Source organism: Thalassophryne amazonica, chromosome 6, assembly GCF_902500255.1.
Source record: "Thalassophryne amazonica chromosome 6, fThaAma1.1, whole genome shotgun sequence".
NCBI lineage: Eukaryota > Metazoa > Chordata > Actinopteri > Batrachoidiformes > Batrachoididae > Thalassophryne > Thalassophryne amazonica.
The window spans coordinates 48,878,517-48,902,024 of NC_047108.1; the positions used below are offsets into that span (position 1 = coordinate 48,878,517).

The window sequence follows — 23,508 nt, forward strand, 5'->3', positions numbered from 1 at the left end:
TGTCGATTCAATTCCTCACAATGCGATACGATTTATTATGGGTATTGATAAGATTTTATTGATATCGATGCCATTATCGATTCCCTTATCAATACCTCTTGTGAATTTTCTGTGTACTAAAAGTAGGCTTTACAGGTTTTCTATGTCAACAACATTTTATTGAGTCTTAAAGTAAATGAATATGAAATTGGTCACTGGATGCTTGATTTCTGGACTTGAAATTTACCATGTACATTAAATGGAAATGGTACTGCATTTATATAGCGCTTTTCTATCTGCATCAGATGCTCAAAACACTTTACACATCAATGCCTCACATTCACGCCGATGTCAGGCTGCTGCCATACAAGGCGCCCACTACACACCGGAAGCAACTAAGGAATTAAGGACCTTGCCCAAGGGCCCTTAGTGAGTTTCCAGTCAGGCTGAAAATTGAACAGAGGATCCTCTGGTCTCAACGCTTAACCACTAGACCATCACCTCCCCTCCCCTACATGGTCACTGGATCCTTGATGTAGCTACATGATGGATCCTTGATCTCTGGACAGAAATAGAAATAAACAAAATCTGTAGTTTTCGTCAATTGCATTTCCTTTTAGATATTAATGACACACATGTAACTCCATAAACTCTTGAGCTGAGCTCTTCAGCCGGCTGCTGCACGTCAAGATCAATGTTTCATAAAGAACAGAGGATGTTTCATTTTGGGGGAAAAAAAACAGGTTTGGTCAGTTGTAGTTTACTGTTTGTATTATAATGTTTGGAAGAGGTGTCATTTGATTTAAAACGCTGATTCACTCTGAAGTTATTAATTCAGATCGAAATCTGCGCGGCTCTTTGGAGCTGTGCACTTTGTCTCACAAAACAGAGGATATTATTATTATTATCATCATTATTATTATTTCCTTTACCTGATGGACAACTTCAGTTTACCCACAGCTGCTGCTCACACCAGAGAACCGTTGCATAAAACTCCAGTATGGAACATTGGACGTTTATTGCCTGCAACAGGACAAGAGTCCCAGTTCGTGACTTTAATCCACACAAAGCTGACTCACGATTGACATCTTTAAATGGCTTTGAGGGGGGTTAATGAACACATTGCGGACCTGCCGGTTCTGAAAACCAGTGAAACAGAGAACTAGCGAAGAGTGGGTCGAAGAGCTGCTTAGCTGCTTCAAGCAGACCCGCCAGAGTCTGCAATCAACGTAGAGAAATTATCATTTCCAGAAAAAACCCTCAAAAACAATGGCCACCAGTGTTTACTCACACCCACAATGCGACAACTGTTTCCGACACATGCCAAGCGTTCTTTCCCCCATCTAGGTCTTAATACCATGACATACCACCACCCACAGCAGCATAGGTTGGTTCCAGGACACTGGTGTACATTGAGCCACAGCTGTTCAAAGGGCAGCCTTTCCTCCGTTTGGCAGTTCCAAGTGGGGCACTGGCACACTGCCTCATGAAATTACATGAAATAAAAGTTGAAAATTTCTAAACTTTTGATGGTAAATGCTGTTGCAGTGCATGGTTGCCACACTAACAGCCAGAAGTTGTGGAATCTTTCCGTCAACATCTAACTGAAAACAATAGCTTACAGTCTGCCGCTTACAGTCAACATATGCATGTACCATGAATCTTGGAGGAGCAAAGATGGAGAGAGGATCTCCAGTTCATTAACAAATGCATGAGGAAACTATTGAAATGTTTAAAAACAATGTTCCTCAAAGCCAGACTGGAAGGGATTTGTATATTTCTCCATCTACAGGGCATAAAATCAATTAACAGTTCAAGGAGGAGTTTAAGTGCGTAAAGGGCAAGGGCACGATGCTAAACTGAACACTCATGATCTCCGATCCCACAGACAGCTATGCATCAAGAAAAGTCATTCCACCAATTCCAATTGAACAATTACACAGGGGTCAAATTTTTAAAATATTAAAAACTATACCACATTATTTTTCTGATCATAAAGATTTCAAAAGGGTATGGTTTAGGGTTTTAAAAAAGGAATAGTTTGCACCATGTGTCATACTTAGTTGTCACGTTACAGGGTAACATACAGTGAAGTAAAAAAGTATTTAGTCAGCCCCTGATTGTGCATCTCCCCTACTTAGAAAGATGAGAGAGGTCTAATTTTCAACAAAGGTACACTTCAACTATGAGAGACAAATTGAGGGAAAAAAAAAATCCAGGAAATAACACTGTAGGATTTTTAAAGAATTTATTTGTATATTATGGTGGAAAATAAGTATTTGGTCAATAACAAAAGTTCAACTCAATACTTTGTAATATAATCTTTGTTGGCAATGACAGAGGTCAAACATTTCCTGTAAGTCTTCACCAGGTTTGCACACACTGTAGCTAGTATTTTGGCCCATTCCTCCATGCAGATCTCCTCTAGAGCAGTGATGTGACGTTTTGGGACTGTTGCTGGGCAACATGGACTTTCAACTCCCTCCACAAATTTTCTATGGGGTTGACATCTGGAGACGGGCTTGGCCACTCCAGGACCTTGAAATGCTTTTTACAGAGCCACTCCTTCGTTGCCCGAGTGGTGTGTTTGGGATCACTGTTATGCTGGAAAACCCAGCCACGTTGCATCTTCAATGCTCTCACTGATGGAAGGAGATTTTGGCTTAAAATCTCACAATACATGGCCACATTTATTAATCCCTTAACACAGATCAGTCGTCCTGTCCCCTTTGCAGAAAAACAGCCCCAAAGCATGATGAGTTGACTTTTTACCAAAAAGTTCTATTTTGGTTTCATCGGAAAAATGGTTTCCAATGAAACCATAATTCCTCTGGCGGAATAAGTCAGAGGACCAAGCGCACGCGGCCGCTCCCCATGCCGCGATCCGAAGGAGGGAGGAGGAGCAATGAAAAGACGGGAACTCCCTGCTTTTATAGCCCCACGGCAGGAAGCAGAGTCGGAGCCTCCTGGTGGCCGAGACCTCAAAACACATAACATATTAAGACAACAAACACATGGTCTGTCCAAACCAAAATTATCAGATTGTGTCAGAACCGCTCCAGCCCCCACGTGACTTGCATCCACATACAACTGAAATGGTTGGTTTAAACTTGGGGGGGCCAACACCGGAGCTGCACAGAGGAGCTTCGTCACACTTTCAAACGCCTGATGACAAAGGGAAGACCAGACAAATTTAGCATCTTTGCACAACAGATTAGTTAATGGCGCAAGAACTGAAGTTCTTGCAAAAACAACGATAATAACCGACCAGTCCAAGAAAACGCTTAAGTTCTGTTTTAGTACTAGGAACCGGAAATTCCTCGACAGCTTGAACTTTAGCTGCAACAGGACGGACTTCCCCCTGACCAACTACACAACCCAAATAGGTAACAGTCGCCCTCGCAAACTCACACTTTGCAAGACTGACGGTCAGCCTCGCCCCCGTCAGATGAGTGAAAAGCTCCTCCATGCACACCAAATGGTCTTCCCAGGTGTCAGAATAAACCACCACGTCATCCAAGTACATCGCACAACCAGACATATCGCCCACAACAGCATTCATCAACCTTTGGAATGCAGCTGGCGCATTTCTAAATCCAAACGGCATCACTGTGTAAGAAAACAAACCTGATGGAGTAATAAACGCAGACACCTCACGTGCACACTTAGACAACGGCACTTGCCATTAGCCCTTCAAAAAGACCAAATTTACTCACAAATTTAGCAGAACCCACCTGGTCTACGCAATCATCCATTCTTGGCAAGGGAAAACAACCTGGTTTTGTAACTGCATTAAGCTTAAGAAGATCAGAACAAAAATGCGATGTATTATCTGATTTAGGAGCCAAAATACACGGAGATGCCGAACTCGATGCACTTGGCTCCACCATGCCATTCTCCAACATGTATTTTACCTCCGCATCCAGATGCTTGCGTTTAGCCAAACTGAGCGTGTAAGAGCGTCGCTTAATCGGCCTAGCATCTCCCACATCAATATCATGCTCAATAAGATGTGTACGCCCCGGTATATCTGAAAACAAACATGGAAAGCGATGTATTAAATCATGTACCTGTTTAGCATGACACCTAGGCAAATGACCAAACAACACATCCAAATTTGACAAGACTTCTGAGTTCTTAAGATGCCCCTGTGTAAGAGCACTGTCCAAAGTACCGGCTTCACTGTCACCCCCCGGATCGGCGGCAGTGAGCTCTCCAAGGTACCAGAACTGTCAAGCGTCCCAAAAGATCTACTTGCCATACATACAGCAGAAGCCTCAGCACCCTTCGTTTGTTGTGACACTTCTCTGGAATAGTAAGGTTTTAACAAATTGACACAACACGTTTGCTGCTTTCTCCTGCGTTCAGGTATTGAGATTAAATGATTTTGATCAGAAAGTTGTTCAAGCACAGTGTAAGGAGCACTAAACTTCGCTTGAAAAGGTGACGCGATAACCGGACAAAGGGCCAACACTTGATCACCAGGCAAAAACGAACACACCTCCGAACGCCTGTCAAACAGAGACTTCCTTTTATTCTGCACAGCAGTCATTTTCAACTTGACCAAATCTCTTGCAACATACAAGCAGCGCAAATCAGATTTTTAGGTGGGTTTGGCTTCTTTAATCTGTCTGCCACTACAGCCAAAGGACCTTTCACTGTATGTGCGAAGACCAACTCATTTGGGCTAAACCCAGTACTCTCTTGAGTGACTTCACGAGCAGCCAGCATCAGCCAAGGCAAACCTTCTTCCCAGTCGCCATCCAACTCAGTACAGTAAGCACACAACAGTGACTTCAAGGACTGGTGAAAACGCTCCAAAGCACCTTGTGACTCGGGATGGAAAACCGTCGCTCTGTTATGCCGCACTCTGAGCTGCTTCAAGATCTGGCCAAATAGATGAGATGTGAAGTTACTGCCCTGATCCGACTGTATGACTTTTGGAATACCAAACACAGAAATGAACTGAGTAAGCGCCCGCACCACTGCCCTAGCAGTTATCGTCTGCAATGGATAAGCTGCCAGATACCGTGCTACTTGACACATCACTGAGCAAATATAATGACCTGACCTTGAATGAGGTAAAGGCCCGACACAATCAATTAGTAAATGCTCAAATAGTTCGGCTGCAACTACAACTGGACTCAATGAAACTGGTTTCAACACTTGATTAGGCTTAGCAGTGAGCTGGCACACATGACATGTCTAATATATGAAGAAACGTCCCTTATTAGACGCGGCCAAAAAAATGTCTCAGGACCCGGTCATACGTTTTAGTCACCCTGGAGTGTCCAGACTCATCATGTGCAACTTTTAACACAGCAGCGCAAAATTTACTGGGCACCACGATTTGAAACACAGGATCACGACAATACCCACATGGGGCAACCATTTTCTCACCAACAATGAATCTTGAAAAAAGTATCCACATGCGCAATCCAGAACCTCACTCACTGGGCGCACCTGATCAAACAGGCCTTTTAAAGACACGTCAGCATGCTGCTCCGCCACCAGCTCACTACGAGACAAGGACACAGGAAAATCAGACAGTGGTACATAAACATTTTTAAACACATCTCTCCTCCTTAACCTCATCCCCTGCCATAGCCCGAGTAACAACACACGCAGTGAACACCTGGGGGAATTGTTTACTGCTCTCATCAGTCTGAGGAAGCAAATAAGGAACTGGCTCCGCCTCCTTCTGTACAGCTGACTGAGCAACATCCTTCCACAAACACGCACCAGCCAAACCATTACCCAAGATAACAGAGACACCTTCCTTCCACTGGCAATGCAGGACGAACAGTCAAAACTGCATCCCCGCTGAACAATTCACACTCAAGCGACACTTTATGCAAAGGAACAAAGAGCACATTAAGACCCATACCTCGAACTGGAACCCGTGTGCCTGTCTCCAACTCCTCAGAAAGCGACAACACATCAGCTTGAATAAACAGGTCAAACACCCCTGTGTCACGCAAAATTTTAACATGCACCTTTTTATCATCTCCCACCAATGAGACAAACCCCTCACGAATGAAAGGCAAGTACGAGTCACATGGTTCAGAGCTCACGTTTTCCACCTCAAGTTCCACAGCGTTACATACCGGGGCAGCTAAACCCACTCCTTTGGGCTTAACAAGAGACATCCTTAACTTTAGCAGAGCACAATCTGCTTTAATGTGCCTGCGCCTCTGGCAATAATGACACACCCGATCACTATCATGCAAAACAGAGTTTTTATTTCCCCTAGTTTCACCCAACTAGACTGACCAAAGCCCTCAGAGCACCCCTCTTTTGGCACACTGGAACCAAGACACAGGTTTGGAGTCACATTTTGTGAAAAAGACCTATGAGTCAATACGTATTCATCCACCAAAACAGACGCATCTGAAACATTTGCAGCCTTTTGCTCACTAATATAAATTGGAATCCTCTCTGGTACACAGTTCTTGAACTCTTCCATCAAAATCAAATCTTGCAGCTGATCAAAATTTTTAACATTTTGCGCAGCGCACCAACGATCCAACAGCGCAGTTTTATCATGTCCAAACTGCACATAATTTTGCTGATCAAGTTTTTGTAATGCCAAAATTTCTGTCTATATGCCTCTGGTACAAGGTCATATGCTCTCTCCACAGCGCTTTTCACTTTGTCATAAACCAAACTATCTTTCAGTGATAACGAAGTATACACCTCCTGAGCTTTACCTGTAAACACACATTGCAACAGCAGCGGCCAAACCTCCCTTGGCCACTTTAACATCGACGCCACGCACTCAAACAAAACAAAATATTTATCCACGTCTCTCAATAAATGGTGGAATAAATCAAATACACTTGTTAATGTCAAAGTCCGCTTCACCAGGATTAACACTCTGCACGCCAGACACATGCGCCGCCTCACGTCTCTGCGCCTCTTCCATATCCAGTTTACGTTGTTCTAACTTAATTTCTTGCTCTCTGAGATTCATCTCCAAATGTCTCATTTCCAACTGCAACTCCAATTTACGCAAATCAGCATCAGCTGTCCCAGTTGCCACCTGGGTTACCACTGACACAGTAGGAAAAAAAAAGCCCTTTGCAACCAGCGCGTCATCAATTTGTTGTTTGATAACTTTTTCCTTATCCCGTTTTACAGCTGGAATGTCAAAATGAGCTGCAATTGCCAGCAGATTATCTTTGACGAAAACATTAAGCTTCTCCCTTGTGGGATTAGCCACAAAACTCTCCACCTCTGCGTCCATTACACGCACACACCACGCCACGTAACCAAACAATTCACAAACCAACCGGGTCAATACACTGGAAATTGAAGTGCTAATATGTGCACAGCATGATGCCCAACGCAACCATGTCCCCTCTATTCTATACCTACCTAACAAAACTCCACCTAACTGACTTACCTAACTCTTCAAGTGGTCTGGCTGCGGGATGATTAAGCACACAACCAGCGAGAAAATATTTCTCTTGGACTGCTTCAGAGAACACTGTAACACAGTGAACGCCAACCGCACCCCCACGACACTATAAAAAAACAAACAAACAGGCCACGCATAAAGCAGCAAAGCCTCTTACCTTACCAGGAGACACAGCCACAAATCAGAGCTCAATACTCGTGCAACCGCAGCAACACTTCACTCACCTATATTTTCTCGGTTGTGTCCATCAAAACACACCATGCCATCCAAAAAAAGAACAAACACGCTCCCGTGCATCTTCACTGCAGCCTACTGCGAGCATCCACACACCACGCCGCTGCACCTGCTCTCCTTAAAAGAAGGTCACATCCAAACAAGCACAAACTATAAAAACAAGACGCGCAAAAACCCCAAACTTTACCTCGCACCACAACACGAGTCTCAGGAAAATAAAACAACAAAAAACTGTTTGGACGAGCCCCCATTTGTTACGGCCCGGCTCAAAAGCTGCAACAAAAAGTGAGGCACACACGGAAGCACAGATCTTTTTAACCCTTTGTAGGGCATTTATTAAAAATGTAAAAGAAAAGAAAAGCAAAGGAAGGCAAGGCGGAATAAGCCAGAGGACCAAGCCAGGACCAAGCGCACGTGGCCGCTCCCCAGGCCGCGATCCGGAGGAGGAGCAACGAAGATACGGGAACTCTCTGCTTTTATAGTCCCATGGCAGGAAGCAGAGTCAGCACCTCCCGGTGGCCGAGACCTCAAAACACACAACAAATATATTAAGACAGCATAACAAACACATTAGGACACCCACAAAGGGCCGTCACAGAATGAGATCTTGCGTGGAGCCCCAGATCGAGGGAGATTATCAATGGTCTTGTATGTCTTCCATTTTCTTTCAATTGCTCCCACAGTTGATTTATTCACACCAACCTGCTTGCCTATTGTAGATTCACTTTTCCCAGCCTGGTGCAGGTCTACAATGTTGTTCCTGGTGTCCTTCAACAGATCTTTGGTCTTGGCCATGGTTGACTTTGGAGTCTGACCGTTTGAGGCTGTGAACAGGTGTCTTTTACAGAGATAAGTTCAAACAGGTGCCATTAATACAGGTAACGAGTGGAGGACAGAAGAGCTTCTTAAAGAAGAAGTTACAGGTCTATGAGAGCCAGAAATCTTGCTTGTTTGTGGGTGACCAAATACTTATTTTCCACCATAATTTAAAAATAAATTCTTTAAAAATTCTACAATTTGATTTCCTGAATTTTTTTTTTTCCTCATTTTGTCTCTCATAGTTGAAGTGTACCTACGTTGAAAATTACAGACCTCTCACATCTTTCTAAATCGGAAAACAATCAGGGACTGATGAAATACTTTTTAGCCCCACTGTATGTCACATGTCACAGAATCCAATGGATGTTGACATTGTTTGACCTTTACTTTGCAGACCAAGCATTCAACACAGTCAAAACTATTCCATTTATTTATCCTATTATTTCAACTAATAACTTGCACCACTTTTTAATCAAAATTAGAACAACTTTTGACTCCTGTACAAACTGAAACTGACCTTTGTCACCATTCTTGCTGTTTTTACTCCATAACATTCAGTTATAGATAGCCCAAAACTATACCTTTTTGGAATATTTATGATCAGTAATGTGGTGTAGTTTTCAATTTGATTGGAGCATTTTTAAATTTCGACCCTGTGTAATTCTTCAATTGACCCATATCTGGCTGCCTATTGAAAATTCACATGGCCAGTCCTTTTTTCCAAAAGTGTAATGTCTAAGGTGTATTTGTGCTGAATTTGATGCTTGTATGACCATGTGAAGGATTGTTTCAGTTAACTAGTACACTAATAAGCCAACAGATCATGAATCAGCTGCTGTCTGTTAGCTTAAATATATATATATATATATATATATATATATATATATATATATATATATATATATATATATATATATATATATGACCCCCTGAATTAAAGGTGAAATCCTGTTTTTGCCAAATAATGTGATATAGCTTTCAGTATGATTGGAACATTTTTAAACTTTGACCCCTGTTCAATTCTTCAATTGATCCCTACCTGGCCACCTACTGAAAATTCAAGTGGCCAATTGGTAACATCTAAGGCGTATTTGGTGCATGTATCACCATTTGAAGGATTGTTTCAATTATCTGCTGCATTACTTGGGTTCATACTGTTCTGCAATGAAATAGAAGTCAAAGAAAAAGTATCCCAACTTTTTCTGATTTTGAGTTGTACAGCACATGAAGATATCTTACCTTCATTATAAAGGAAGAGCGGAAAGAGGCTAAGGAACATGAGAGGCTGTAGGTGGTACATGGCATCTATCGGATTGTGAAGACCTGGAGACAGGTACAAATAAAGTCAGTCCTGCTAGAACACAACATTTAATGAGCTTACAACTCTTACACAGCAAAACATACATAAAACCTGATGCATGATATCAGTATTTGTATCACCGGCCAACTGTCGCCATTGCTTGCTTATCCCCTGAAAAACTGTCTCTTTCAACCAAAAAAAGAGGCCTGAACTGGTTATTCATATTTCACTGGCATGTCAAGTCAATCCATTATCACTCCACCATGTAGGAAGTGGACATAGTCTATTTCTTGCAAGTATGTCGACTTGCCGTGTGTGACACAGACACCCATTGAGGAAATGCCTGCAGAAATAACCCCATCTAAAAAGGGCATAAAGTCACGACGCACCCCAGCTGCTGAGGAGGCCGTGGTGGTGGGAGATCCATCTCATAATGCTACACATGCACAAGATGAGAAGAGATGTCATGCGACATGTTTTCTGCAGTTTTAAGTGTCAGTAAAGCAGCAGTGCGATAAAGTTCCACTATTACCGCAATACGGCTTCTCATTTTAATTATTCTAACAAAAAGTACAAAATGTATTCGTGCAGCACAGCCCATGTGCATGCGCCCAAGGTGCATTTAAACATTCTACCTTTGCCTGGAGTGGTAATAGTCCAAAGTGGAGTCAGGTATATGATCCCACACAGGGGGGCTGGAGACAACAGCCTAACTGGGTTTTAAAATTTAGAATCGGTGAATGAGAACCACACGGGTGCAAATATGACTGAGCTGTTAAAGAATTTTTGGAAATAAATTCATTATGGATCATTACAAATACTTTGCTTTAAAAAGTACCATGTAGTTACATAGTGGGGGAAAAGAAAGCTTGTTAAAAAAAGACTCATCAAGATGCACTGATAATAGTTTTATAATCAAACTGCAACATTCTGAATCGTAACTGAATCAAATTGTGAGGTTTCTGGAGATTCCAACCCCTTGATATGTGTGTAATGAGAGGGGCAAACAGTAACTGTAGAAGTCTTATGTGTGTTAGCCTCTTGCTATGCATATGAATGGCCTATAATAAAATATGCTGACAATTTTCAGTCCATCTGAAATTGCAAACATTTAGACATTAAGCTGGGCTTACACTGTGTGAGTTTTGGCCCTTTTTCAGCCGATTTTTCGCTTGTGCGAAAATTTGTTGGATCGTACCGAGTTTCAGCTTAATCGCGCGTCCTGCATCGTGTAGTATACATGGAGTAACGAGCTGCGTTTAACCTCTCACGACCACCTCCCATATCATATGGTCGGATGAAAATCAAACCTGTTTGATATTCTGGTCGGCCGTCGTAAGGTTCCGCTCTGCTGAAGCAGCGCTACAAGCATCGCACTGTGCATGTGTAAACACCAGAGAGCATAAACAGTGAACATCTCTTTGGGAGAGCAGCTTCTGTTTCTTTTTCCCCATTATTCTTCAACTCATTTAAAGTCGTATTTTTTTTTTTTTGTTAAAACTTTGATGTCTCCCATCGAGAGTTTTTGTAAAAATAAGAAATGTAAATAAAGTTTGAAAAAAAAGAAAAAAGCTTCTGTTTACATTTTGCTTGGAAACACAAGTCCGACGTGTGGTTTTTTTGAACGTATGAGGTCTGTTAGAAAAGTATGGGACCTTTTTATTTTTTGCAAAAACCTGATGGATTTGAATCACGTGTGCTTGCATCAGCCAACCTTGAACCTTTGTGCACATGCGTGAACTTTTTCACGCCTGTCGATTGCGTCATTTGCTGGTAAGCAGCCTTTGTGTGAGGATTGTGCAGCGTGCTCGGCGGATTTTCATGTCAAGGAAAAAGACAGAACGACTGGAGCAGCGCCGCATCAAATTTTGCCAGAAACTGGGCGACAGCCAGGTGGAAACCATTCGGATGATTCAGACGGCTTTCGGTGACTTTTCAGTCGGGTGACTATCAGAGAAATTGTCACAGCATGTCCTGTGAGACTTCAACATGAAGTTGCTTTTGCTCCGCCATCAGCAGGCTTCGGCACGAATTTCACCGCCACTCCTTTCATGGCCAAATCTTCTGTCACAATAGAATGTGCAGGAAAAGTGATGATGTCCACCTCTTCCGCAATTTCTCGGACAGTCACACGACGGTCCCGCATCACCACAGCGTTCACTTTGGAAATGATCTGGTCATTTCAGCATGTCGATGGCCGACCGGAGCGTGGCTCGCTCTCCACCATTGTGCGATGTCTTTAAACCGGTTGTACCACTCCTTAATCTGTGTGATGACCATAGCATTATCACCGAAAGCCGTCTGAATCATCCGAATAGTTTCCACATGGCTGTCGCCCAGTTTCTGGCAAACTTTGATGCGGCGCTGCTCCAGTCGTTCCCTCTTTTTCCAAGAAAAGAAAATCCGCCGAGCGCGCTGCACGATCCTCACACAAAGGCTGCTTACCAGCAAATGACGCAATCGACAGGCGTGAAAAAGTTCACGCATGCGCACGAAGGTTCAAGGTTGGCTGATGCAAGCACACGTGATTCAAATCCATCAGGTTTTTGCAAAAAATAAAAAGGTCTGATACTTTTCTAACAGACCTCGTACAATGTGAGTAATCAGATCGCATCAGTGCATCATGTCATATAGTGTGAGAACATTACAAAGGCAAACACTGCAAACACTACAAAGGCAGTGTCCAATGGAACGCTTTGCCAACTACAGTGAGGGAGGCCCCAAGCTTTAAAGCTTTCAAAAGTCACTTAAAGAAGTTGCTTAAATCAAATAAAAAATGTGAGCATTATGAACTCAATTGTACAAACTAAGAAGAACTGTAGGGAATGTTCAATGCACTACAGCACTTTGTTATTGTTCTTAAAGCTATGTTTTTTAAAATATATAAATGTATGAAATTAGACTTGCAATTTTAATTAACTTACTCCAACTGAATTGTACATGTAGTAGTTTTTTTTACTGTGCGCCCTCCTTTGACTGAGTTTGTGTAAGATAACTTTCATGCTCAGATCATGTCAGTGTCCTCTTGTTTCCTGTCTTTTGTCCAGTCTGTGTCTTGTTGTTGTAGTAGTTAGTGACCCCTATGTAATGTAGTCTGTTGTCGTATTGTAAGCTCCTGCGATGTTTGTGTGTTTTTATTGTAAATGATTTAATTTTTATAGTCTGTCAGGGACTACAGATGGAAATTAGCCCATTAGCTATAATCTGACATATTTACACTTTATGTGTTCATTAACGTGTTGTCTCTTTTAAATAAATAAATGAAAAAAATTAATTGTGCACTCTGAACTTTTACACCCTGCAGTTTTGTCACACAGTCTGAGCTGAAGCCAAGTACAACAACTGAAAATATTGTACAGTGTCTGCCCAGCTTTAGATCTCAAATATAAGATGCAAAGTTAGTTTTTTGCAGAATTTTTTTTCTCTCCCTCTCTTTGGTGGTGGGGGGTCTGCCTCCTACATAGCCTAAGACTGATAGATTACTGCACTGTAGGTTCTCCTAAGTAAGGCTTCAAACTCTAATGGCCCCATTTTCTACCATCTGCAATGTGATGCACAACATAATGCAAGTGTCACTGCTACTTCAACCAGCTTTGTGCAAAATTCCAAATCAAATTGAGAATGTCTCCCAGATTCCAATTCAATTCCATGGAGAAGATTAGTGTTGTATGCACAGAGGGAATGAGATGAAGAGGATGACACCTCTGATCTAGAAGTGGTCAATGTACAGGAGGAAACTGCACACTTTCAAAAAAACATTGTGTGTTGCCCACAGACTACAACTCATGGTCCATGATGCTGTACAGCAGAGGTGGTGCAGGATTTCTTTGCAACCACCCACTCCACCAGGTGATTTCACTGATTAGCATCACTTTGAACAGATGTAATCAGTTAATCAGTGAAATCACCTGGTGGAGTGGGTGTTCGCAAAGAAAACCTGCACCACCTCTGCTGTACCTCTTGGCCCTTTCTGGAATCAGTTTGACACCTATGTTGTACAGGATGCTGGCTCAATAAAAACCCTCCTAGCCAAAAGGTCAGAAACTTGTATCTTTCTGCCATAAATCCATGCACGCTACTGATGTCCTGGAGGGAATGCCTCATTTACTTTCCACATGCAATGAGACAGACAGTGGTCAGGAGACATGAAACACAGAGCACTTTTCACTCATGGTTTCATTTACAAACAACTAATTCCAGACAGTTTATCGACAATAACGGTAACGCTGTCATTTTTTAAAGTGAAATATCACACATCTTTAAGTAATCAATCAATCACTTTTTTCTTGTATAGCGCCAAATCACAACAACAGTTGCCCCAAGGCGCTCCACATTGCAAGGCAAGGCCATACAATAATTATGAAACACAGTCTATGTCTAAAGCAACATAACCAAGGGATGGTCCAGGGTCACCCGATCCAGCCCTAACTATACGCCTTAGCGAAAGGAAGTTTTAAGCCTAATCTTAAAAGTAGAGAGGGTATCTGTCTCCCTGATCTGAATTGGGAGCTGGTTTCCACAGGAGAGGAGCCTGAAAGCTGAAGGCTCTGCCTCCCATTCTACTCTTACAAACCCTAGGAACTACAAGTAAGCCCGCCAGTCTGAGAGCGAAGCGCTCTAATGGGGTAATATGGTACTACGAGGTCCCTAAGATAAGATGGGACCTGATTATTCAAAACCTTATAAGTAAGAAGAAGAATTTTAAATTCTATTCTAGCATTAACAGGAAGCCATGAAGGGAGGCCAACACGGGTGAGATATGCTCTCTCCTGCTAGTCCCCGTCAGTACTCTAGCTGCAGCATTCTGAACCAACTGAAGCTTTTTAGGGAACTTTTAGGACAACCTGATAATATGAATTACAATAGTCCAGCCTAGAGGAAAACAAATGCATGAATAGTTTTTCAGCATCACTCTGAGACAAGACCTTTCTGAGTTTAGAGATATTGCGTAAATGCAAAAAGGCCAGTCCTACATAATTGTTTTAATATGCGCTTTGAATGACATATCCTGATCAAAAATAACTCCAAGATTTCTCACAGTATTACTAGAGATCAGGGAAATGCCATTCCAGAGTAACGATCTGGTTAGACACCATGCTTCTAAGATTTGTGGGGCCAAGTACAATAACTTCAGTTTTATCTGAGTTTAAAAGCAGGAAATTAGAGGTCATCCATGTCTTTATGTCTGTATGACAATCCTGCAGTTTAGCTAATTGGTGCGTATCCTCTGTCTTCATGGATAGATAAAGCTGGGTATCATCTGCGTAACAATGAAATTTAAGCAATACCGTCTAATAATACTGCCCAAGGAAGCATGTATAAGTGAATAAAATTGGTCCTAGCACAGAACCGTGTGGAACTCCATAATTAACTTAGTCTGTGAGAAGATTCCCCATTTACATGAACAAACTGTAATTCTATTAGACAAATATGATTCAAACCACCGCAGCGCAATGCCTTTAATACCTATGACATGCTCTAATCTCTGTAATAAAATTTTATGGTCAACAGTATCAAAAGCAGCACTGAGGTCCAACAGAACAAGCACAGAGATAAGTCCACTGTCCGAAGCCATAAGAAGATCATTTGTAACAGTAATGCACTATTCTGAAGGTTTGAACTTTAACAGACACATGTGCCAAATGTTGACCAAATAAAAGCAAGGCTGAAGTTTAACACAGTGACTTTTGTAATATTTTAAGAGCATGCACTCAGACGCGCTTTACATAGGTGGGTTGACCATAAACTACACTATGCACACAGAGTACAACAGCACATAACAGGACATGAAGCTGAACTGAACACAAACATAATGACAAAATAAAAGAAATAACTTTAATAAGTCTGGTTTGCACCTATTTTAAGGATGATTTGCTTACTCCTTAATCGGGCACTGTGTAGAGATTTGAGTGGAAGAACAGGGAAGGATACAGCTCTAGATGTTAAAAACTGAAACAAAAATGTAGATCTTGATAACACATCATCAGATGTAGAACACTGTGCATTGATAGATAGAACAATAGATTACAAACCCTCATCACACTCTGTACCAAAGTGCACACAACACACACAACAGCAAATTCCAGTTACAACAGCCAGAACAACTTTTCACTTTCCTTAAAAAAATACTGCAAGCAACTGGTTACAAAAGTACATAGTACTGGTAGTCATGTGTTAAACTCAGACAGCAACTTCTAGCATTCTGTCTCTTTTTCTTTTACACATGTGCACTTGCTTTTTTCTTCTGCAAAGATCCATTTCATTACCAGTACATATCATCATGCCTTGAACATGCATCCTTTCAGTACCATGGTGCTGTACATCATGCTTCCAGTTTTAAATGGGATAACAGATGATACTGACAGTCGATGTTATGATGGGTCTATAGAAAACACACAACACACGCTTGAATAATGATCCTGCTCCTTTGACCCAATGCTCAGTTTTGTGCTCAGCAAATACACACTCAAGACGGCAATACACATTCAAACATGCCCCCAAACGTTTGGGGCTGCCTCATCATGGGGTTTTTATTTTGTTCTGTACGTAGTCATGTTTTATCTGTCATGTTCCTCCTCTCTCCAGTCTGCGTGTGTCACACCTGTCTCCCCGTGTTTGGTGTGTGTGTTGTGCGTGCACGCTCAGCGCCTGGGGTGTGTGCTGCGTGTGTGTCTCTCTCTTCGGTGGCTTGTCTCTGTGCCTGCTGCTTGTGTCTTCCTCCCGAGTCGTGTGTATGGGTAAGCGAGCGTGTCTGCCGAGTCCTGTGTCTGTCTACCTAGGTCCTGCGTGGGTGCATGTGTTAGCCTGGTGTATGTGTGCAGCGCGCCCCCTCACCGCGTGTCCACGTGCTCTGTCTGCTGTCGATGTGGTTCTGATGTTCCCCCGGGCTCAAGCTGATTGTGTCTTGTGTGTCTGCTCATGTAGTGTCTTTATGTGTTAGGGTTTTCATGTTGTGTCACTCCGTCTATCTGTTTGAGTGCAATGTGTTCTGTGTTTGACCCTTTGTTTACTGTTTATTTTGTGTGGCAGTTCTGGTTGTATGTCCGTTATGTGTCATTGTTATGGTTTATTTTTCAGACACTTGTTGATGACTTGGTTTGTTGCCCCCTTGTGTTCCTTTAGTTATTCACGTGTTCCTGTCTGCCATGATTACTGCACCTGTTGTTCATTAGTCTGTTTATGTAAGTCTCTCCCTCCTCACTGTTGGTTACAGGTGGATTGGATTGTGTTTGTGTTGGATATTTCCTTGTAGCTCATCGTAGAGAGTATTTTCTGTATTACCTGTCGCCATGGTGTTTGGTTCTTTTTTTGTTATTCCATGACTCCTGGGTTCTCATGGTATGTTCATGTCATCACTGTACACTGTCTCACTGGAATTATTAAAGCACCTTTATTTTTGCATCTCTGCTGCCTGGGGTTCTTTGACTTTGTTCCAGGCTCATTACCACAACACAAATGGATTTGTGCCATGGCTTACAGATGTTACAGAACTTCAAGATAGGGCTCATTTTGTACAAAGTTCCACCAGAGGAGGTGAAGTACAAGTTTTGTTTGTTTTAGAGAGCTGCCTTTTTAAGATGTGCTCAATTAAATATAGTGGTAATTTGGCTCTCACTGATCAACATTTCTGTTTTCATATATTCCAATAACTTTATGTATTATAAATGGACTGCATTTATATAGCCCTTGATCCAACTGCATCAGACGCTCAAAGCGCTTTACAAATAATGCCTCACATTCACCCTGATGTGAGGGTACTGCCATACAAGGCGCTCACTACATACCGGGAGCAATAGGGGATTAAAGACCTTGCCCAAGGGCCCTTAGTGATTTTCTTGTGTGCTTGCTCTGGGGGTGGGTAATGTGTATATATGTATGTATGTATATATGGGGTGGGCGTTTATAAGCTTTGCTTCTGCTCACCCCCTTTTTGGTCACACATGTGACTGTGGAATTGTCTTGTATATCAGTTTTTGTTATTGACGAGTTGTGTGCCAAAAATAAATAAGTTCAAAGTTCATATATATATATATATATATATATATATATATATATATATATATATATATATATATACATACACACATACATACATACATATATATACATACATATATACACACACACACACACACACACACACACACACACTGTATATGCAAGTCAGTGTCTTCAATTTGTTATTCATTTTTGTTTCCAACAGGTACAGGATTAAATCTAGTACTCTATGTGGTCACAAAAAAGTTGCTTTTAATTTAATGATAATCTGAACCTGCTTACAGAACTTTACTGTTATATTGTATTAGCTAAAACTCATCAGATTCCAATCAGATAAGATATGTTCTCACCCTCTGTACATTCTGATATTATTGTCACAATCTAAAACCTTTCACAGTACTAAGCACGGTGCTGATGTTTAGATGAGATGTGGACCATCAAAGACACTGTGGTGAAATATGCATAAAAAAGGACTGTGCGACTCCTCTGAGCACATGCATCCTTGAATGTCATCCTTTCATTTGGTACACAGCTGTGATTATACTGTACACAACTGAACATACATGACATTGATTCATTACTGACCCAGCTCTGCTTTCTGCATGAGGACTTGAGTGAGGGTCCAACGGATCCCGCCTAAGAAAGATGCAAGGAGCACCATGATGAAGCCCTCCATGTTGAACTGGGTTGACTCATATGTAAACATAAAAAGACCACTGGAGATCAGCAGGACTACCAGGATCAGGAATGGATTCTGATACAAAGAAACAAAATTGAGAGGGAGAGAGAGAGACAGTGAGCAGGAGCACAGGATGTTTTTTAAAGAAAAAAAAGACAAAAAAAAAACCAAAAAAAAAAAAACAGAAAGCTAATCAGAAAAAAAAATATCACAAAGGGTATGCCTGGAGAGGGCTTGATAAATTAAATGTATAATTTTTCCACTGTAGTTTCTGTGCTACAATTATATTTTTGCACTGAAAAAGGCCTCTTTATTTTGAGTACAGTCATAAGTGTTTGGACAGTGATACATTTTTTTCCGTCTCTTTTTGACCCTGGACACCACGATGGAGTTGACATTAAACAATCAAATTGTGCTTGCAGTGTCAGCCATTTTTAAACACAGTCCCTACATTTTTCAAAAGGATAACTGTAAATACAAATCAGAACATAGTCCGTAGAATAGTCAGGGGATGGATACACAAAGATTTTATGAATCTTCAATAAAAATTTGTTAATGATGTTTGAAAAATTGTGGGCTCCAGGCTGTTCACAAACAGACAAACAAACAGGGATGAAAACATAACCTCCAACTTCACTGGTGGAGGTAAAAATTGTGTCACTGTACAGTTACTTATAGAACTGACAACATACTGCCAGCAAGGTTCTGGGGTTCATGCAAAACAATTTTTACATTTAAGGATACTGCATGCACTCTGGTGTAAAGTTGCGTATTCTGCACAGATTTCATAGAATGTTATTACTACACATGCATACACATTTGTAATAGAAAAAAAAAGTCTGTTTTTCAATTTAAGTGATATTAATAAGTGAATTTAACTGACTGCATTATCACCTCTCCCTATGATATAAGTATTCAGCTATGCAGTTTTCTCTTTTTGAGCAGGGTATCTCAAAAACACATGGGCATAATAAGACAGAGGTGAAACAGGCCTTCGATACCCTCCAGTTTTGTGGCTAGACCCTTTGCAACCGACTTCATTACAAGACATGATGTGGCATCTTGGCTGGTGTTCTGGCTGATGTAACTTGCAAATCATTAAATCATCTCATTTGGAACTTTTCTCGCTCAATCCGTACATTGTGTGATTTCATGTTCTGCACCATCTGACATGCACAACAAAAGAATATTTCATTCAACAGACTTCCATCACACCCAGAAAGACCATGTCAATCATGTCAGATCAGGAAGCATGAGCTCGTGCCACACAGCTCCAACTCCACCATGCTATAGAACCGCCCTGGGCCGTGACTGACAACCACCATGGCAGATAACTGGTCCATCCTTCCAAAGGTAGTCATCTATCTGCCACAGCCAGGTGATACGTGGAGCACACCACTGGCCTTTTCTAGATGTAAATGATTAACATAAATGTAGCAAAACTGGCCGTCATTTTCAACAAGAAGGCTGTTTAAGCTGATGTGTCCCCAATGATGAGTTGTTCCCACCTTACTAGAGTTCAAGAATCCCCAAATATTACACTCTACTAATATGTTCATCATATCACAGGTCCTTAAATAAATTAACATTCAGTCATTTTCTAAACCTGCTTGTTCCAGTTATGGCTCACAGGGGGGCTGGAGCCTATAGCAGCTGTCAGTGGACGAGAGGCGGGGTATACCTTGGACAGGCCACCGCAGGGCCGACACAAGAGTCAGTCAAACACAGTCACACTCTGACTCACACTTGCAGTCAATTCAGAGTCACAAATTCACCTAGCCTGCATGTCTTTGGAAGAGGGAGACAATTCGAGCACCTGGAGGGACCCCACGCAAACACATGGAGAACATGCAACTGCTACACAGAGTTGACCAGATCTGAAGCAAACCAGGAAACAGTGCTAAGCCACCGTACTGCTAAAAAAATGCCATACTTTTCCAATTTTAAGATGAACTGTTAAAGATGTTTATCTTGTGCGTTTTCTTCTTTTATGGTTTTTAACATTATTGCCATGTTATAGTGTCTGTTGTTCATTCGGCTGCTCCCAGTTTTGTTCGAGGTTGCCATAGCGGACACAGCCAGATCCGCATTGGTAACTGGCACAAGTTTTACACCGGATGCCTTTACTGACGCAACTCCAGTTTCACTTGGAGAAACACACACAGCTGCTGGCGTTCCTAAGAGGTCTCCCATCCAAGTACTAACCAGATCCTGCGCTGCTTAGCTTCTGAGATCTGACGGGATCAGGCTGACACAGAGCAGACAAGCTGCTTGCCGTGTTATAGTGTAAAATATATATATATTTTTTTAGCTCAACCTACTTTCAGGAACACTTCAGGAGAATTGCAAGAAACAGATGTTAAAAAAAAGACTACAAGGGCTTTCTCAGAGTGAACCTGCTCTGTTCCAGGAAACCTGTCCTGTCATCGTAGCTGCCAGGTACTCTGATAATGGGCTTCTAACATCCTCGTCCACACCACTAACATCCTCGTCTGTCCTTGTAGTACCTCGTACACAAATCACCCTGCGCTATTTTTGCTCAAATTTGAACTTCACAAAATTAGCGCCACGCTCAGCGATGACCCTTGTTAGCTGAATAATTTGCCTCTAAGAACAACTATTCTCCCATGTTTCTTGAATAACTCAACTCGCACAAAAAAAATTCATGCTACGTGGCTCATTATTCATTGTTTATTATTCAGTCTAACCAGGGCTTAAGAAAGGAAGCACCAGGACCTGTCAAGACTTGGACCTTCATTCTCCTATAAAGGTATCAGCATCGCTAAACACCTTTGTCCAGCAACCTCATGACCTCATAAGCTGTCATCTTTCACTATCAGAGGCCGTGGCAGCAGAGATGTGAATCTCACTGTTGAGATAAATGAATTCACTTATTATCCCTGTTACTTCCTTATAATATCCACTTTTCCCCCACATCATCAACACGTAATCCTTTTGTAATGAAAGTAGCGAAAATATTTTAGTTCCTTCAAATCGGCAGCACGGTGGATTAGTGGTTAGCACTGGTGCCTCACAACAAAAAGGTCATGGGATTGATTCCCGGCCTTTCTGTGTGGAGTTTGCATGTTCTCCGCGTGTCTGTGTGGGTTTCCTCCGCGCACTCCGGTTTCCTCCCACAATCAAAAACATGCTTATTTAGGGTCTGCTCCTTTCTCTGCCCCTGACCAAGCCATTGTCTACACCTGGAGATGGTCCCTAGGCACTGGACTGTGGCTGCCCATTGCTCCTAGTGGTTAGACTGTGTCTCACTGTAATTGCAGAGGACAAGTTTCATTGTATGTGTATATGCGCACTGACAATAAAGACTCTATTCTATTCTAATATCCTTTAAAAAAAAAAAGAGGAAAGAATTGTCACTCACCGGCTCTTCAAGTTTAAAGACCAGGGAGAAAAAGAGGATAAACAGCACAGCCGAAGACTTGGTCATGGTGTACCTGAACGCAAATGCACGCATGATCAAATAATAAGGTAAATGCAATCAGGATGTGCTGAAGATTTTCAGATCAAACTATTGTATTTTTGATGAAAAGGCTAATTTACACTAGCTCCAGTACAACAGATCACATAACTCATAATAAATACACACAAACTTACAAACTAATAGTGATGAAGAGGAAGCTCCAGTTGGAAAGTCCAATATCTAGTGCGGTCGCCAGGGCTGCGATAAGATGGAGAAAAATTAAGAATCACTTACAGTTTCTGACACAAACTTGGACTTCAGCAACATATCTTTCAAATCCACATTTAAAGCTCCACAAACATTTACAGCTGATCACCAACACAAAGGCTTTTCTTTTTTATAAATATCAGTTTTGGATAATTTGGACTTAATGTCTGCAATTCCTTCATCGGTTCCTAAGTTGTGAACCTGGAGTTCCACAAGAGAGTTACAACAAATGTTTAATTGCTGGGTGTTAATTTGGGGCTTCCTTCCTCAATGACAAAGTTGTATGGCCCCAAGCATCTTCTATTTTTGGATAATAGACTATTGAATCTTTTAGATATAGCTCTTAAGAAGGAGCCTGAACTGTGGAGGTCAAATTTTCCTACAGATGGCTTAATTCTTTAACCTTCCCCCCAACCCCCAGCTTCCTGCAGGTAGGCTATTAAATACAGCCAAGTAATTATACAGAAGCTTGTAAGTTATGACATCAATTTATTGAATCTTCTATGCTGTTTAAAGAGGGAGTCCTCTTTGTGCATGTAAACATTTAACCCACTGAAAATCTGACTGAATGAAAAATAACTTAAATAAATGCATCTATGACTTTTAAAATAATTTTACATGGAAATTAAGTAAATGTTATAATTGATGCAACATATATACAACCATGTTGTATATACACTCAACAAAAATATAAACGCAACACTTTTGGTTTTGCTCCCATTTTGTATGAGATGAACTCAAAGATCTAAAACTTTTTTCACATACACAATATCACCATTTCCCTCAAATATTGTTCACAAACCAGTCTAAATCTGTGATAGTGAGCACTTCTCCTTTGCTGAGATAATCCAGCCCACCTCACAGGTGTGCCATACCAAGATGCTGATTAGACACCATGATTAGTGCACAGGTGTGCCTTAGACTGTCCACAATAAAAGGCCACTCTGAAAGGTGCAGTTTTGTTTTATTGGGGGGGATACCAGTCAGTATCTGCTGTGACCACCATTTGCCTCATGCAGTGCAACACATCTCCTTCGCATAGAGTTGATCAGGTTGTCAATTGTGGCCTGTGGAATGTTGGTCCACTCCTCTTCAATGGCTGTGCGAAGTTGCTGGATATTGGCAGGAACTGATACACGCTGTCATATACGCCGGCCCAGAGCATCCCAAACATGCTCAATGGGTGACATGTCCGGTGAGTATGCCGGCCATGCAAGAACTGGGACATTTTCAGCTTCCAAGAATTGTGTACAGATCCTTGCAACATGGGGCCGTGCATTATCCTGCTGCAACATGAGGTGATGTTCTTGGATGTATGGCACAACAATGGGCCTCAGGATCTCGTCACGATATCTCTGTGCATTCAAAATGCCATCAATAAAATGCACCTG

General features: G+C 41.7%; 1 protein-coding gene across 2 annotated transcripts in view; it reads right to left on the minus strand.

Moving 5' to 3' along the window:
• Positions 1 to 23,508, minus strand: part of slc35c2 (solute carrier family 35 member C2) — a 45,939-nt gene that overhangs the window by 14,149 nt on the left and 8,282 nt on the right. For both annotated transcript variants that reach the window (XM_034172140.1, XM_034172139.1), the window contains exons 4-7: positions 22,045 to 22,108; positions 21,812 to 21,884; positions 18,336 to 18,504; positions 9,692 to 9,775 (exon numbers count right to left, since the gene is read on the minus strand). In XM_034172140.1, coding sequence (XP_034028031.1) covers positions 9,692 to 9,775; positions 18,336 to 18,504; positions 21,812 to 21,884; positions 22,045 to 22,108 — 390 coding nt within the window. The remainder of the gene's footprint in view (positions 1 to 9,691; positions 9,776 to 18,335; positions 18,505 to 21,811; positions 21,885 to 22,044; positions 22,109 to 23,508) is intronic.